General features: G+C 33.4%; 1 protein-coding gene across 2 annotated transcripts in view; it reads right to left on the bottom strand.

Moving 5' to 3' along the window:
- Nucleotides 1-18,673, bottom strand: part of Csmd3 (CUB and Sushi multiple domains 3) — a 976,611-nt gene that overhangs the window by 718,806 nt on the left and 239,132 nt on the right. For both annotated transcript variants that reach the window (XM_041637611.1, XM_041637612.1), the window contains exon 5: nucleotides 9,492-9,699. In XM_041637611.1, the coding sequence (XP_041493545.1) occupies nucleotides 9,492-9,699 (208 nt within the window). The remainder of the gene's footprint in view (nucleotides 1-9,491; nucleotides 9,700-18,673) is intronic.

Below are 18,673 nucleotides of genomic sequence, written 5' to 3'. Positions count from 1 at the left end.
GTTAAAAAAAAAATGACATCTTGAATTTTGCATGCAAATGGATGGAATTAGAAAACACTATCCTGAGTGAGGTAACCCAGACCTAAAACAAACAAAAAACAAAACAAAACAACGAAAATATGGTATGTATTCACTCATAAGTGAATACTAGTCATAAACAAAGGACATCAAGCCTATAGTTCATAGTTCATGATTCTAGAGAAGCTAAGTAATAAGGTTAACCCAAGGAAAACATATATAGACCCTCCTGAAAATTTTTGCGAGCATGGGAACAGGAGGTAGAAGGAAGAGGAGAATGGGAGTGTTAAGGAGAATTTGAGGGAATGGGATAGTCACGATGGAGGGAGGAAAGATATGAGTGCAAGAAAAGAGATATCTTGATTGAGGGAGCCATTATAGAGTTAGCAAGAAACCTGACTCTAGAAAAAAAGCCCAGAAATCCACAAGGATGACCCCAGCTAAGACCCTAAGCAATAGAGTAAAGGGTATCTGAACTGGCTTTACCCTGTAGTCAGACTGATGATTACCTTAAATATCACCATAGAACCTTCATCCAACAACAGATAGAAACTGGACTGAGCTCCCGAGAATATAAATTCATTCCCTGGCATGATATAAAAGCTAGGCACAGTAATGTGCATCTTTAACCCCAACACTGAGAATGTAGACGGTTATTAAATACAAATGGATTTTGGCAACTCAAAGACCAGCCAGGGTAGATAATCAATACACTTCTGGTTCAGTGAAAGATACTGGATGTTGTTCATTTGTTTTTATTTCTTTTTTATTACTGTTTGTTTGTTTGTCTTGTTTCTTAAAAGCAAAGAGACCTAACGACAAAAACACTCAATGTCAACTCTTCTCTACAAGGGGTACAGTCAAATATGTGCCCCCCACCAGACACAAACATACACATTCTCTCCTATTCCTGTCTCTCCCCAACAGGAATGCAAGAAGAGGCAAAAGTGCATTGACATTACTAATTAATTGAAATAAACAATAAGATAAATCAGAACGTACTGGCATTTTCAATATTTAATCTGTTTTATTGGATGATATAAGAAGGAATTCATATTTTTAAGAAAAAGTCTTATCTTTAGTTTCTGAAGTACTGGGTTGAGATTTCTAGACTGAAATTGCTATCACAGTAATATCCAGAAATAAAAGAGAGACTGTGAAGTCACCAAAAAAAAATTAAAATAAGTTGAGAACACTTTATTCACACAGGCATGGTCAGAGAGAGGACAACATTCCTAATAAATGTTGACTGAATCCCTACTCTGCACTCAGTGCCCATGTAGAATCCTTCTTAAAAACCACTTAGTCTCTGCCCTATATATTACCCCAAAAATAGCATTTCTATAGACACTAATATAATTGTAGCCCACCACAGTTGCACTGATGATCATCTGCAAATAACTCCTGGTGCCTGTGTGGTATGCTGCAATTTGTCCTATTAAGAGAAACTAAAGGAAAATTGTGCTCCTTTAGCAGCAATCCTTACACATCCACCACGTTTGTAGATTCTTCTTTGTAAATAACTTCAGCTTTCCTTACGAATCATGAAATGTTTTCTGTGCCCTAACGGGTCTATTTCAAGTGTTAATCATGAATGTTCAGCCTACTTTTCATTAAAATACATGAGCATAAAACTTAAATAGTATCATAACTTTCTCATCATTAGTCATTTTCCTTTCAGATAAGTCTGAGGGATTTAATAGCTTCGCTTGCAGTTGAGCCATGAGCACCCATGTTAGCATTAGATGAAGGTGGAAATCTTCATTATAAAGTCCATTTTCCTATGTGGGGAAAGCTAATTTGAAAATATCATGAGTTAGCTAAAAGCTCTCCATCATTTTCTTATTCTTTCCAGAGAGTAACAGCTAAGTAGAATGCTCCTAAAATTCCCATCTACATGTAAATGCTTCAGAAAGAGGCACTCACAGTTAACCTTCAGAAACACACTTCTGCTTATGGGAGACCTAGACAAGGCTCTTCAGAGACTAAGGTGACATGGCTATCAACAAGTTTATTTTTGATAATTTCTGAAACATCTAAGATTGGTGAAGCAATTTACTTGTGGGAGATATTTTGTGTGACAGGCAGAATAATTTAAGACTGAAAGAAAAATTCTACTTTGGGCATGTAGCACTATTTTGGCATTTTAGCAGCATAGTGTCTTTGTATTTTTTAGATATACACATCAGTGCAATTTGTACAATTAACATTTTGTTGAATCATTATTCTGGATTCCTAAATATGCCTCAAATTTAATAACAGTGAATGACTTCTTTCCATGATTTTAGCTACATGTTATCAAATCAGTTTGAACAGATGACATGGAAAATTTCAAAAAAAAAATAAACAAGCATTCAAAATTTTTGGTTAAATACAATATTATATTGAATTCTGACTGGGAGAAGTTCTTTACCAACTCGGCAACAGACAAAGGTCTGATTTCCAAAATATATAGAGAACTCAAAAAACTAGACTTTAAAATGCTAATTAACCCAATTAAAAAATGGGGCACTGAACTGAACAGAGAATTCTCAACAGAAGAAGTTCAAATGGCTAAAAGACACTTAAGGTCATGCTCAACCTCCTTAGCAATCAGGGAAATGCAAATCAAAACAACTTTGAGATATCATCTTACACCTGTCAGAATGGCTAAAATCAGAAACACCAATGATAGCCTTTGCTGGAGAGGCTGTGGAGGAAGGAGTACACTCATCCATTGGTGGTGGGAATGCAATCATTTTTAGATATAATTAATTTCTCATCATTCCATGCTGCAAATCCAACTTTATTATGTTTTCATACATGGTTACCATAGGTGGGGTTATTAGAACACAGTATAGGAAATACTTTCATAATGTTGAACATGTGTCTATGGTAGTAAAAGCAATTTGGCAATTCTCAAATGAGCATAATATAATACTTTAAAATACATAATATTTTTATAACCATGTTATGTGGTTGGGATAAATCAACTCATAAGAAAGGGTTTCATTAGTCCCCATCCTTACCTGAAATGCTAGTGCTGATGGATGGCTGCTAGTATCATTTCTCAGGGACAAAAAGACTTGCATGATATGAGTGTGTGGGTGTAGATCCATAGGAATAGACTAATTATTTTAGAATTCACAAAATCAAACTCCAAAACTTAATATATGTATATGTATATACCTAAAAGTGATTTTGAAGTATGTAAAATGAATTAAGATATGAAAACAGATAATCCACTTCTACGCAGCCTGAAGTTATTAAAGGTGTTTTGTTAAAAACAATTTATAGTTTATGACTTCTACAACAGGTGAGTCATGAGCTTGGCATAAATCAACTGGTGTTACCTTCTTTCACAAAAACTGTTCTATTAAATTGAATGAATTTACTACACTTCATTGTTGTTTATTCCACTCATATAAAATGACACATATTGTTAAAACCTAATTTCCTTATATTTCAAACAATTTTATGATAATGATTAGCTTGTTTTCCTTGTTAGCTGAGCTTTCACAAATAAGCACATCTTATTAATTCATAAACAGATTATATAGATGAGCATCAGTATAATTTGAAGCTACACACTTGGTTTGAAGTCACTTCCTTCCATATCCTAACAATGCCCCAAGGATCATCTCACTCTTCATTGTCATTATATCACATAGCCTATCAAATTCTCTGCCTGGACATTCTACTTTACTTCTAAGTCATGCATGTTGTAGAAATTTCATTCAAATCCAGAAATACCGCTGTTAAAATTGCATTGAGCAAAAAATCACCTCAAATAGATAAACAACATTGTGAGGGTTTCCTCTAATTCTTCAGTTGTCTTTTTCTCAAATAAATTTGGGTATCTACCATAATCCTAATATGTATCATGCATTTGATTGAAGTTTTTGTCTTCTTCATCTAATCAAGACTAACAAATGCTCCTTTAATCAAATATTATCAATAAAATATCAGGATACAACAGACTTTTACCTTGTTTCTATGTTGTAAGAGAGCAAAATCATGCATTAATTCCACAATTAAACACAACCTGCTTAATATATAAGTACATGTTTCTAAGAATTATGTATGACTTAAGATTTCAGTTGTAAGGTTTTGTTACTTTCCTGAAAATATACACATAAGGACAACCAAGAAAGAGAGCAAATGAATGGTAATAAAACTGACAAATTTTGACAATAGTAAAGAGTAAATAGAAGATAAGCAAACCCCAATATAGTGAATAAATACAACAGCAGAGCTGAAGAAAATAACTGAGGAGACCTAAGAATGTATAGAAACGCTGAGGGTAGAAAAAACAACTATGAAAATCAAAAAAATATATATACTCATAGTGAGAAAAGATTGAGCAAAGGGCTTCAGTGTTTCAGAGATCAAGAACAAATGTTGCAGATAAATTTAGATAAATATTAACTTTGGAACTGAAACATTGTTGGTCATTTTGTAAAATGCATTACAAAGAAATAAAGAGAGGAAACTAAGATACATCTATTTGAAGATTGATCATTCTGATGGCAAAAACTGATGGTATAGAGAAAAGTCAGAAAATCAGATCCATGATCGGAGTAGGTGAGAAAGAAATGAGTTGGATTTGCAGCTGGAAGCAATGGCTGGTGATGGTAATCAGTCTTGATTAGAAATCTATGAGTAAATTTATTAGCATATCTGAATCTTAAGCACCATTTTAACTAAAAATATAAATACAAATGTGTAAGATAATACATTTTAATTGAAATACATTACTTACATTACTTCATTCTTAATCTGAATGAGATCGATTTATATATTTTCTTTAGTATAAAATCTAAATGCTTCTTTTTCCATAATACTCTATTCTTGTCAATTATAGCACGCTCTTAACTCTAGAAGGCATTTAGGTTTGTAAAAACTTCTTATCTTGTATTCCTATTTTAAACTTCTTGTTGAAATTCAGTCATGCATTCACAAAGTTGAGGAGTATTCTCATGGATATCTGGCTTGGATTACGATTCAGTCGACATGTTAAACTAGACCCCCCCCCCCCCCCCGCAAAGCTCAATGTTAATAAGCTTTGTAACTTTCTTTTATCAATTACAGCCCTCTGCCATATAGCCAAAGAGCATCACTATATAGAATTCTTCACTGTGAGCTGTGATATTAAGTTGAAGGACCTTCATTTTCATGTTCTTTTCCACCTCACTTTCTTGTTACTGTGATGCTCTATGTTACTTCAAACACACTTTCAGAGTGCACATTGGCTATCACTGCATTTTTTTTTTGTTAAAATGATTGTCTTAGTTCATTTTTTTTTCTTGTTTACTCTCTAATGAGCCATTCAATTTAAGTTTAAACAAAAGGGAAAAAGTCTTAATTCTAACAATTAAGAAACAAAAGTCAAAAATCTTAACAAAAATATTTGCGGGTTGGAGAGATGGCTCAGCAGTTAAGTGTACTTTGCTGCTTTTGTGGAAGATCATGGGTCAGTTCCCACCACCCACATGGCAGCTTAGAACAAACCATTTGTCCAGTTTCTGGGGACCTGCTGTTCTCCTCTTGCATCCCTAAGCACTAGATGTACACACAGTACATATGCATATATGCAGTCAAACTTACACACTTAAAATATAACTGAATAAATAATTTTAAAATGTTTTTATATATCTGCATACCTTGTTACCATTTCTTTGTATATCTTTCTTACAAAGTTCCCTAATAGTTTAGTTTATATGAACTATTCACCCCATCTTCACTTCATTTGTGTTAGTCCAGCCCCAGTTAAATTCATCCATAAATAGATTTCATCAGAATTACGATGTCCTATGACAGCCTGCTGTGAAACCAGTGGTCAGTTTGAAAGTTTATTTTATTAGCTAATCATCCTTATTTGAAGACCCGTAAGAGGAATGTGGATATCTGTGCGTTGAAGACCAGCCCAAGCTACTAGGTGTGTTTGTAGGACATTTCAAAAGAAACAAACAAATAAACAAATAACAACAATAAGAGCAAGCAAACATCCTTATTTGGCAAAACTGAGCAGTGCTTTGAAATTCTCTTCATTTAATTTCCTGGACACCTTTACTGTATTGTTTTCTTCCCTTCCCTCTTCCCTCTTATTTTATATATCCTTCACTCCTCATCCCAGTTTGTAGAAATTTTGGTGATGAAATGCCCTGATGCTTAGTAGTTTTTTTCTTTCTTAATTTAGTAATTGTAGGTGGAGACTGCTCATTTGTTCCCTGCTGTCCAGACCCAAATAATAACACAGAAATTATATTAATTACAGCACTGTTTGGCCAACAGCTTAGGCATACTTCCAGATAACTCTTCCATTTTAAATTTACCCATCATTATTAATGTGTGTATTGCCATGAGGCCATGCCCTACCGGTAAGTCTCTGGCTGGTAGCTGGACTCCTTTGCAGCATCTCAGACTCCACCTTCTTTCTCTCTATATCTCTGTTTGGATTTCCTCCCTGGCTTTAATCTACTAAACCAGTGGCTGAAACAGCTTCTTTAATAAGCAATGGCAATAAAACACATTTGTAGCTTACAGAGGGGAATTCTACATCATCTCCTCATTTCTGTCTAAATAAAATGGAAGGTATTAACTTTAAGATAGTAAAATTACATATAACAAAATAGGTATCAAGCAAGAATTACAGTTACAGTATTTATATCTACTTTATTTTATCAGGACGACTAGAGAGTCTCTACCCATACTATAGTCCAGACTAGATATACTTTATTAACTACTTTCCTATATGACAATGTTTTCCACCTCTAGGTAAATGAATCATTCAGCTCAGGTCCATGTATATATTTACCTTACACTTCCCATAAATTTTTGGTCATAAAGGCTATGTGTCATGCTTTTCTGAATAAGTGCAACTGCCTAACATATTAAGTAGTAAGCTGTTTCTTTTATTCATGTTGATACATGTACTTTATTATTCTCCATTTACACAATATAAGTTATACATTAACCACCCTCTTGGTTACTGCCTTCATGGGAGTGCTTTTTTAAAGTGGTTAGATAGTAGATATGGTAATACATACTTTTGTAACAATCATTGGATGAGAAAAAAATCTAGTAGGAATCAAAACCGACTTTGAACATAAATTTTAAAATAATAGAAGTTATGGCTTACTCTTTGTAAACATGAAAGTAATTAGATACTTCATAATTCTTTGTTCCAGCCATAGCAATTAAAACAGACAATGTAATACATGCTAGAATTAAGAGAATCCCAGAGTGTTACAGGTATGGAACAAAATACATGCAGGGTAGTGCTCTATTCAGTGAGAACTTTGACTGCATTATTTTCTATTGAATAAGGTGAATTTCCATGTATGTGCTGTGCTTTAAACCCCTGTCCTTTGGAAGAGTACTCAGAGTGGCTAGTGCTCTTAACCGCTGAGCTATCCCTCCAGCCCCACAAAGAAGTGTTTTTAACCAGAGTAAATAAGGACATAGTGATCCAGAGAATATAAGGATTAAATTTTCTTTCTAGAGTTCAGTGAATACAAAAGAACAATTGCAATGAGACTATTTTCATTTTCTTCACCATGTCAAGAACATGAATGCTTTGCTAACTTCAATAGGATATATTTTGTATGAAAAATAATAAAAGTATTAAAAAAATCTATGGTATCCTTATTTGTCTTTATATGAACTAAACATGAATTATCATATAATAGTAAATTCTGAAATAGTTTTCTTTAAATCCCCTACTAATTAAAAAATTATTAACCTATGTTTCATTGTATTCTTGCACAAAATTATTGTGGAAAATATAAAAAAAAAATAAATTCATCTATCGAAGTCCTGAAAGTAGAGAATGATCTATCTTTTTTGTCTATTAAATGGTAACATTTCTGGTGGAAATACATCAAAAATTATTAGAAGCCCAGTGAACTACGAAATTTTTCAAGCATGCACCTAGTGTTTTTTTTTTTTTTCTTCTTCAGGTAGCAATGGAAAAATCCTCCCTTTACATTCTTCGTGCCTTCTCTATGTTAGATAGCATTCCCTAATTTAATGCCCTAACTCCTGGAGTGCACTTGTTTAGTCTTCTTTTCACAATTATCTTTTCAAACTCAGGTAGTATTGCAGATATCCAGAATTGTTCTTTCTCTCCGTCTCTTCACATCCATTGTTTCTGTTTAGGTACTTACACTGATCTATCTTCCTTCAACTGTCTGAACATTAGTTTTACATTTCTTTTTGAAATTTCTGATTATACAGTTATATGTCATATAGCTTCAATACTATGTTTTAATGCAACTTCAAACTACTGTATTTAATGCAAATCTCAGACTCCATTGGGTCTAAATGCTAAAGCTGACTTTCTTTCAACAATGTCCAGAGCATAGACTATCACTGTTGTATTCATCTTTTGCTTAAATTAAGAGCACAAGCTTCTACTTCATTACCATCTTCCTTATCATTCTAACCATTTTCAGAATTATTTTCATGCAAATTATAGTTATGTGATAATTTCCTCTGTGACTGTGACCCCTTGTTGGATTCCTGTAGTTACTGCTTAAGTGACGCTCCTATAGCTAAGCAAGCCACACTTAGAGTCAATTTCTATACTTTGAAGAAAAATAATCATTCAATATTTCAGACTTGTGGATTTAACTGTTGTAGATAAATCTCCATTGCTCCAAGACACATTTTCCTTGACTTCAGTGGTTCTTTTTCTTCTAGTGTTTGGCTATATATTCACTTCTCTATTGATTTTTTATCATTATTTCAGTCAAAAATCCATTCAAAACAACATGATAATTTGAAAACATCATAAGCAAAGACTTTTTCTAAAGTATTATTATCTCCAGAAAAAACTTATTTTGAAAGTAAAATGTTCATTAGACCATGTCTTGAATCCTAAAGAAAAACTCCATCTTCAAACAAATTGTCTTCAGATATAACAAGACAAGTAAATGATCTGTTAATGCAAATTAAGGCAAGTTACTGCCAGAACTAATTTTAAAGGAATGGCTACATTTGGACTATCATGCTGAAGAAAAGCACTATAGGTAGTAGGAGGAACAAATTTGATTTCCTTGTCATAATATCATAATGATTATTCTTACTAATCAAGTGACATAAATAGTGATGAAAAGCTGACTGTCAAAATTCTAATGTCACTCTGGTAACTTAATCCATAATAGTATCCCTCAGTTCTGAAAATTATTCTTTATAGTTTATCAGAAAGTCATGTGATTCTTTAAACCCTCAGATCTGGCAATTCCACACAGATTGGCATTCCCCACTTTGCTTTAGACCATGACATCAATACTCTTTTTTTTCTGGTTTTTTTTTTTTTTTTGAGACAGGGTTTCTCTGTAGCTTTGGAGCCTGTCCTGGAACTAGTTCTTGTAGACCAGGTTGGCCTCAAACTCACAGAGATCCACCAACCTCAGCCTCCGGAGTGCTGGGATTGAAGGCATGTGCCGCCACCGCCCGGCTAATACTCTTAATTCAAGTTATCCACTTACCATATTGTAGGTGGTTCAGAACCTTCTATTTCTAGGTAATCATATTTTTCTTCCATTTGGAAATCAGTAAATATAAGGGAAATTGTGTCCCCTGGCTCTGCAACAATGGTCCATGTGCAGTCTGCATTGTTATGGTACTCATTAGGAAAACCCGGGCTGGATATGATGCCACTGGATCCTCTCATTGTTCCTCCACAAGCATCTTCCGCTGTTAAAACAAATAAGAACACATTAAAATCTAATTTCTGTGACAAAGCTAACTAAGTCAATTCACTGTTTGAGCATTAAAACAATAATCCAAATCTGGCATCCCTTAAGTCTGTGAAAAATCTTTGTGTTTCATGTATAAATATAAAGTACATCTTGAAAGTTTATAAACACTGTTCGCAATAGACACTCACATAAGTATAAATGGAACTCCTCTCCAGAATTAGGTCTCAGTGGAATAACATCCAGTTTGTGCTCATGATTGAATGATGAAGTGTGTAAAACAAAGAAATGTATCTCCTAAAGTCACCTATGAGAACTGTTAATCCTTTCACATGGGTTTGGTGATTGTAGAATATCTTTCATATTTTTAATGTGTTTTTATATAAAGTAAAAACATGCTTGAAAATACAATATAATAAGGTTTGGCTGTGGAGTGTTTCAAAAGCTATTGGAAAATATTGGTGGGGGCACACTTGAAGTTAAGTATATTGAATAGAAAGGATAATTTAATTAAATGGGAATAATAATTAACTATAAATTCTCAGGAAATATATCGTCTGTGGGTACATAATGCAATGCACATATTTTTCTAATATACATCATGTTAATACATATATGTATACATATATGTGTATATGAAGATGTAAATTACATATAACTTTGAAGTAGAATTTAAATTTTGAGCTACATTCTGATGTGTATAAAAATTGACATAGATCTCACTCTTGGTGGTTTATGAGATGAGAGAATATTTACATGAGCATCTGTGTTAATGTGAGATTATCAGAGAAAAGACTGATCATTTTAAAGAATTGAAATTAGAATATTTGCCTATCATAACACGTTTTAGGCCAATCAAGCTAATAGGTAACAAATTTACTTGTGCAATAAATTGCAATATGATTTATGCTGTTGTTTTTGCCAGCTCTGGGAACTCCTTTAGTATAAGTCATTTGAGGAAATGTCCATTTCTATAATGACCAATTACTATTTGATGTAATGGAGCATTTCAGAGCCTTAATAAATAGAGAAGGGAAAATTTGTTTTATTTAATTCCATAATAGACAGGGAGTAACATGATGTTGTTAGTGGGAACACATCATGACTACCTTGTGTGAATCAGACTGTATTAACATCTTCTGCCCCATTCGTTATTCATTTAACAGCATTATTTATAACCTCATGGAAGACATGATTAGCTTGCTTTACACATTCTTGTAAATGTGATGGATATTATTCTGTCTTTATTGCATGGTGTCACTCATTTTGTTAATTTTAGAGATTATTATATAATTACATAATTCTCCCTTCACATTATTCCCTGCAAACCTTCCTTCTAATGAGCATAAAATAATATTATCTAATTAGTTCTTGTGTAATATTGCTGTACCTTCTTTCTTATTAAATTATATATGAAATATCAAGAAAATCTATACAACAACAATTAAGAAAAAATTTAAATAGATTAATTTTAAATGAATTTTAAAAAGAACAATGATGAATATACAAGAAGATTGTGGGGCCGGGGGAAGAAAATGGGGAAGAAATGTCATTATAATATAATCCCAAATATGTAGAGTAAAATTTTAAAAGGGTATTCCATAGAATTAACAATTAGTATCAATTTAAAATAAAATTATAAAATTTGTTTTAATATATTTTGCCTGTGTGCTTTTACCTAAAATTATTTTTTTTATTTATTTTCAATCTCTGAAATGCTCATTTTGATAGTGAAAATTAGTGATCTTGATATTTTTTGCATATGTTCACCCAATTAACTTAGGAAAATATAAATTCGAACTTCTCAGAAGTATAGTTAAAGAAAAATAAAACAGATTTGAAAACAAGCAAGATCCAATTTTTTTCTCTAACACATCTTTTCAGACACCAGTTTCAGCCCGTGGTCCGCCTTGCTATGTGTTTCTTCTGGAGCTGCTATGGTAGAAGTGGGAAACAAGAACTAGGACTGCTTGTTTTCTCAGGGGAATGGACTGGGATTTAAAGGAGATAAGTTCTCATGGCCAATTTGTGGATGTTAAGCATGGAACCCAGCATCATACTTTGTCATGGCGTGTTTCTCTGCAACTCTCCTTAGCTGAATCACAAACTCCCATGACTTTCTGACTATGAATCCATTTGCCTAAGAATTAAGGCCAACCATTGTCAAGTAAGACATCATAAAACTAACAAGTTTCTTCATGGTGAAAGGGACAATCAGTTTTGTGAGGTGGAAGCTAGCGATGGATCTGACAGAGGTTTAATATCCCGAATACGTAAAGAACTAGAAAAGCTTAACTTTTTTTCAGGTGAGTTTGGGATATGAACAATGTCCAAAAGAAGAAATAAAAATGATGGGACTTCTAAAAACTGCTCAGCAGCCCTAACAATTAGAGAAATAAACACCGAAACAACTTAGAAACTTTATCCTATCCTGTTCAATAAGACAGAAGTGGATGGGAGGAAGTAGGGTGGTGGGGGGGTTGCCCGAAGAGAGGAAAGGATAGGAAACTATGGTTGGGTTGTAAAATAAATATATATAATAAAAATCATGGTGCCATAGTTTTCCATCATAGTATTCTCTTTGGATTTCTGATAATACCTCTGTCTTTATTATAAAGTTAAGCCATCTAAGTAAACATAGCTGTAGCTAATGTAACGCTATGTAAAGTATGTCTAATGTAACACAAACTGGAGATGGATATATATATATATATATATATATATATATATAGTCTAAGTGGGTTACTCAAGCTATGATGGATATTTTTACATGCTTAAGAAATAAATGTTTACAGAGTTATTACTAGGATTTTAAGGTTTATTTCTTACTGATTCGTGGGCTGATAATTATATAGAAATTGAATGGACTAATTATATCAAGTGAATTTTCAAAATGAAACATTCTAGGAATAAGGAATGTCAAACAATTGGGATTTAATTTTGATAAATGATTGAAAAACTTTCTCCTGCACATGCCATGTCATTAAAGAGCCATTCATTGCTTTATTTATTTGTGTGAAGTCCTATTAAATAGTGTAGAATTTGAGAATAATTGAAATGAAGTGAATCTGCTAATTTATTTTGTGGAAGAACTGTCTCGTTGAGAGTACAAAAATAAACACCATAAAAACAGAAACCAGTCAGTCCTTTTCATTGTTATCTTTAGTGTTAGAAACTGGCTCACACCTGTTTTCAAAAAAAAAAAAGATTTTGTTGATAAAAGCATCACACGCTTATGGGTCTGCAATATATAGAAATCAAGATGAAACAGAACTCAAAGCCTCCTCCTTCCTGGCTACTTTTCAAAGTTCCAGAATTTATAATATGAAGACTGCAGGGGTGGGGAAAATGCATTCATTGTCTTAACCAGTTCTGAAAACCACAATCATCAAGTTCTCTTTGCCAAGCAAAGTCAACCTACTTACACAGTAGTGGCACTGCGATTATGGTAGCAACCAAATGTTCTCTAATTACATGGAAGCGTAGCTATGCAGGAGGGGATGCATGCCTGGCACTAGATGCCTGGTCAAGTATCCATGCTGGGAAAAAGTAGGCCTTAATGGAAAACTGAATACTGCTGCTTAGCTAAACAGACAAAGCATCAAACTGCCTTCTAAATAGTAAAAATTATCCCCTTAGGTAGATATTAATGACACCGGTGATCAGAGAAGCCTCTTTCTAGTGAATGGTGGTGAATGAAGATCATGGGTGAACAAGATGTTAAGAATTAACACTCAATATTCACTTATTCTCAGTATTTTGTTTATTCAGGAAGTATTATTATTATATCTAATGTATTTTAAGAGTTGAAGAGTTTTGGAAGTTATCATAAACTTAGCTATGAACAAGAATTATTTCTCAGAACGATAGAGCCTTTCTCATTTCCACTAAAGGTTTGTATCTTTCCAGGAATAGGCACAAGTAATTTAAGTTATTTTTAACCCTTTCTTCTAAAGTGGTTAAGACACAAGCATTCAACCGTGTTTATTTCTCAAACCTTTCAGATGAACACACAGATCTTTAAATTCAGATATATTTTAATAATATTTAATAACAGAGGCTATAAGTCAGAGTCTGTTCTTGATACTAATTACTCTGTAACCAATGCAAAACTAACAGATACATGACTCCCTTTATTTTAGGTTCTTGGTTGACTTGATCATCATGTCCCCTTATGTCTCATCCTGAAAAAAAAGGAATATTATACCAGCCTCTGTTTTGCTCTGCTCCAATCATATTTTATTCACCATGAAGAAGTCAAGGATATTTCCAATAGAAATTAACCTTAGCTCGTACTATATCTTTATAGCATTCTTGTGGTTTTCATTAAAATAAAGTCAGTATTCTTACTACCTAATGTGTATGTGATTGTGTGAGTGCACATGAGTATATACAGGTGTGTTTGTAGGTGTGTGTGTGTGTGTGTGTGTGTGTGTGTGTGTGTGTGTCAGTGTGTACATGCATACATGTCATTCTTCCTCAAGCACCACCCAATTTGTTTAAATTTTCTATTGAATCATGGAGCTTGCCTATAATGTACATTTATACATTTTTTGTTTTTCCCACTTTTTAAATGTCTGTGAACCTAGAGTAGAAGTAGGTAAATAAGGAAAATGAAAGTGAGGCCCCTGAGTTGGATATATCTAGTTCTAGACGGCATTGTGAGAAGAATCTGCAGAAAGTCTTGTGCAATCTTTCTAAATGGAGCAAGTAGGGAAAAAGGGAGCAGCCAAGAGCCCTGTAAAACATTCCAACCTGCATTTGTTTGATGGAATTCCTGCCTTAGGCCTCTCCCATTTCAAGGGAATAAAGGTGCCATTTTTTCTTTTTCCTGTGACCATGTCTTGTTCTTTTCCCTGTAATCCAATTATTTGTACCTGCCAGAGAACAAACTTAATGAACTTAGATGAAATCAACAACAGCTCTGTTAAAAGGTGTGTTTAAATTGATGTTCCCTCGAAACCAGGAAACCAGAACAGAACCATATATAATGGCAAGGGAGGAAGAACAAATAGTACATTGGTAATATGAATATAAAAAAGGGAGATGAAATAGGAATGGCCAACTGAATTGAGATTGGAGAACAGGGTAGGGGAGAGAATATGGGGAGGAACAATTAACATTAAATACCTTCTCAAAGCCACACAGAATCCTATTCCTTTAGAAATATATACACATGTGTGTATGCATAATACATACTTATATGTGTATGTATATATTTTATAATATAAATATGTATATGTAATACATGTATATAAGATATATGAAAATATATGATATACGTATAGAAAATATATGTATAGTTTATATATGTCCATATTTATATATGCAAGTTTAAGTAGAGATACCGCATAGCTGTAGATCAATACTACTCCAAATAAGCACAGCAATCAAAGAATAAATAAAATAAAAAGGTACACTAGAATATATGTGTTGCCTTTTGGGAGGTTGTTCTCCCACAGAGTCTCATAGACCATCAGATATTATGGGTCATTACAATTATTCTTAGATATTCAAGGGTCTAATGGTAAGTACCTACTGTGGAAGACTCCACTTACTTGAATCACAGGATATGGAAAATTCAAGCTAGGAGCGATTTGGAAACTTCATCCCTATAAAGTAGCTTATATAGTGCTAGAAGATTTTATTCATGCTACCCAAAAGGAAAGTAAAGGACAAGCTTAGACAACTGTGAACTGTACAAGTTCTAATCATTACTGACTAGGCAAGATTTGTCCACTGGTATAAGTGTCTATGAATGTTTTGGAACAAAACTATTTTTGAGTTTGTTGTTGTTGTTTACTTAAGTTCAATATCACTCCTTACAACCAACTTAATACCTTAAACAGTCCTTCTAGCTTCTTCTTTAATATATTTTCAAGATTTAATATATGATGTCATGCATCTTATCAATATTCATTGGCAAATAATTCTTACATTTAAAATAATCTCCTGGTCAGTATGTATCACAATGACAAATTACATTTTTTACATTCAATTTATCATTATCAAGTAGTATTTTTTACTCTATTTTTATTATTTTCTCATTCACCAATGAAATATGAATTCCATGGGGATCTCATCATTGGTGTATAAGTATTAAAATAATCATGGTTTTATCTTGAAAATCTAGAACAAAGTTAATATTTGATATTTATCTGGAGAATATATTATCTGATTAAATTTAGTCTTTATTTTTAATTTGTCAATATGTTTATAAGCATTGAATGACACCATAAGTTATACTTAAATGTGAATTCCCTAGAACAATAAAAAACCTAATGTTGATTATATTAATTGACTGAAAGTTCTGAATTTGTTTCTTGTTTTTCAAATCATCATTATTTAAGAGTAAAATTTTATTGACTCAAATTTTACCAGCAGTTCCTTAGTTACTTTTTTTGTTTGTGTTAGAGGTATTGTCTAGAAGTATTGTTTTTGTTGGTGTTGAGAGTGTCCTGTGATGTGATAACACAATTGACTTATTACTCCCTCTGGCAAAATTGTCCCAGCAGGGGCATGGAGTTGGTACTGTCAGCCTTCTGCATTTCATTTTTCCTTGCCATCTCTACCAGTTAAATGACAGGTTCACTGCTGCTGCCTCTTTCTCATTTTCTGATACAAAATAGAGTAGGAAGAAGATAATAGAAACTGAGAAAAAAAGTAACAAATCCTTGCCCATGAAAGGTCCCTTGAGAAACGCCACATTTAGGCAACTGACAGCATAATTTCAAGAATTCTACAGTGCCTGCTTGCTTAAGAGTTGGGATCTCCTCAATCTGTTCCTGAAGTATGGATTTTTAAGTGTCAGTTTGCTTGGGAAACTATTTTGTCCCTGTGAAATGCAGAAGAAATTGCATTTAATGAAACACAAGCTACCTAATTTGGGTGACTAATGATTAACACTTGCGAACTCAAATATGCTATCCCGAGTTAGTAAGAGAGATCATCATCATGGTTACTGATGCTAATTTTTCAAATATGACCAGGATACAATGTCTAAAACATATTGAAACATCACTCTGTATACTATAATTATGCAAAATCACTAGATATGAAGTTAAGCTGAAAAATAAACTAGATCATCAAATTCAGTATAGATGCAGCTTTAAGAGAAAAGCAGAATGCTATTCTTAGACAAAGAGACAAATGTTTTTCTCATTTCACAGAAAAAAATTGAAGGAGAGAAAGGTAAAAACAATTAAAAAAAATTGAGTCAAATTAAAAGAAAGTCATTTGGAGAATAACTTAAACCAGTGAACAAACTGCCAATGTATTTGAAACATGAGAAAAGGAAAAGAAAAGAATTATATATACAATAGTAAAGATTATGTATACAAAAGGAGAAAGAAGTCTACCATACAGAACACATAGACAACCAGAGATGTCCTTTTTGCTTTTCGAAAACATTTTCAAAACACACAGTGATATAATTAGTAGTATTTTTCCAAAAAACTTTCTAGCCAGGTTTTTTTATATTCTTTATTAGAACTACCATATTACATTTCAATTTTTTAATTTTATTTTTAAATTTCATTTTAAATTTTATCCACAGTTCTCCTTCAGCCTTTCTCTGTCTCCATTCTCCCAGTCCAACCCATATCCATTCCTCCCTTACCTATGAGCTCCCATGGGAAATCAACAAATCTGGATCCTTTATTGGGACAAGACCAAGCCCCAACCCCCTGCATTAAGACTGAGCATGGCATCCCACCATAGCGAATGGGCTCAAACAAGCAAGCTCATGCACCATTGATAGATCCTGGTTCTACTGTCAGGTGTCTCACAGATAGTCAAAGCTTCACCATGGTCTCTCACATGTGGGGGGTTGGCTAGTTTGGACCCATAGAGCCTCCACAGCTGTCAGTCGAGATTTCATGAGTTTCCACACACATAGTTTACTTGTCTTTGTAGATTCTTTGCTCATATATTCCCTCACCCTCTCTTCGAATGGATTCCAGGAGGTCAGCCCTGTGCTTCGTTGTGGATCTCTTCATCTGGTTCTCTCAGTTACTGATGAAGGATCTATTGTAATAGTTGTCATATTCACTAATTTGATTACAGGGGATCTCTTTCCATTATTGCTAGGAGTTTTAGCTGGGGTCATGTTTGTGAATTCATGGAAATTGTCCTACTACTATATTTCTTCTTTTTTGTTTTTTTTTTATTAACTACACTTTTGTGTGGGTGGAGGATATTACCATGTACTCTTTTTTTATTTATTTTTCCATTCAGAAATTTCCACTTCCTCTTAACTCCATAGTGTCTCTCTATCAAGATTTCTCTTCCATTGCTCTCCCACTCTATCCTTCTCATTTTTATTGGTATGTTATAATAACATAACCAAGGATTTATGGAAACAATAAAAAACAGAAATAAACAATATTTCTGTTGAGTGTCTATATTGCAAGTTTTTTTGATAAATGGATATTAAAGAAGACCAGTACAAATGTATATTTATTATTTTAATAGTTTATATAAGATATTCAAAGCACTGCCTAAAGAAAACATGTTTACTAATTTTTAAATGAATAATTGAGAAAAGATTCATCTATAATAAGGATATAAACACTGATGTAAAAGCTCAGTCTGTAATGAAGCTGCCTTAAAGCATGAGGATCTGGGAATGGTTCTAGAACTCACATCTGAGAAGCCAGGCTTGGTGGTTTGGAGCTTGAAATCAGTCCTATTTCTGCAGGACAGACAGGTTTAGCTACTTGTGAGTTTCTGACATCCTGAGCTACCCTAATAGAGGAAATCTAAGCCAAAAGTGGACTTGCTTTAGAACAGTAGGTGAATAGTGGCTGAGAATGTCAACCAAGTTCACCATATTCTTTCCACATTTCGACGCACACATGTATATGCACACTATACAGATCCCTTCACCTTTGCACCCATGCACATACACATAAACACAGAGATAAAACATATAACTTAAATATACATATGTTTATACACACAGCCACACCCTG

Source organism: Microtus oregoni, unplaced genomic scaffold (assembly GCF_018167655.1).
Source record: "Microtus oregoni isolate MIOR12 unplaced genomic scaffold, Mior012 000053F_ref0000044, whole genome shotgun sequence".
Classification (NCBI taxonomy): domain Eukaryota; kingdom Metazoa; phylum Chordata; class Mammalia; order Rodentia; family Cricetidae; genus Microtus; species Microtus oregoni.
This window is presented reverse-complemented; position numbering and strand designations above follow the sequence as displayed.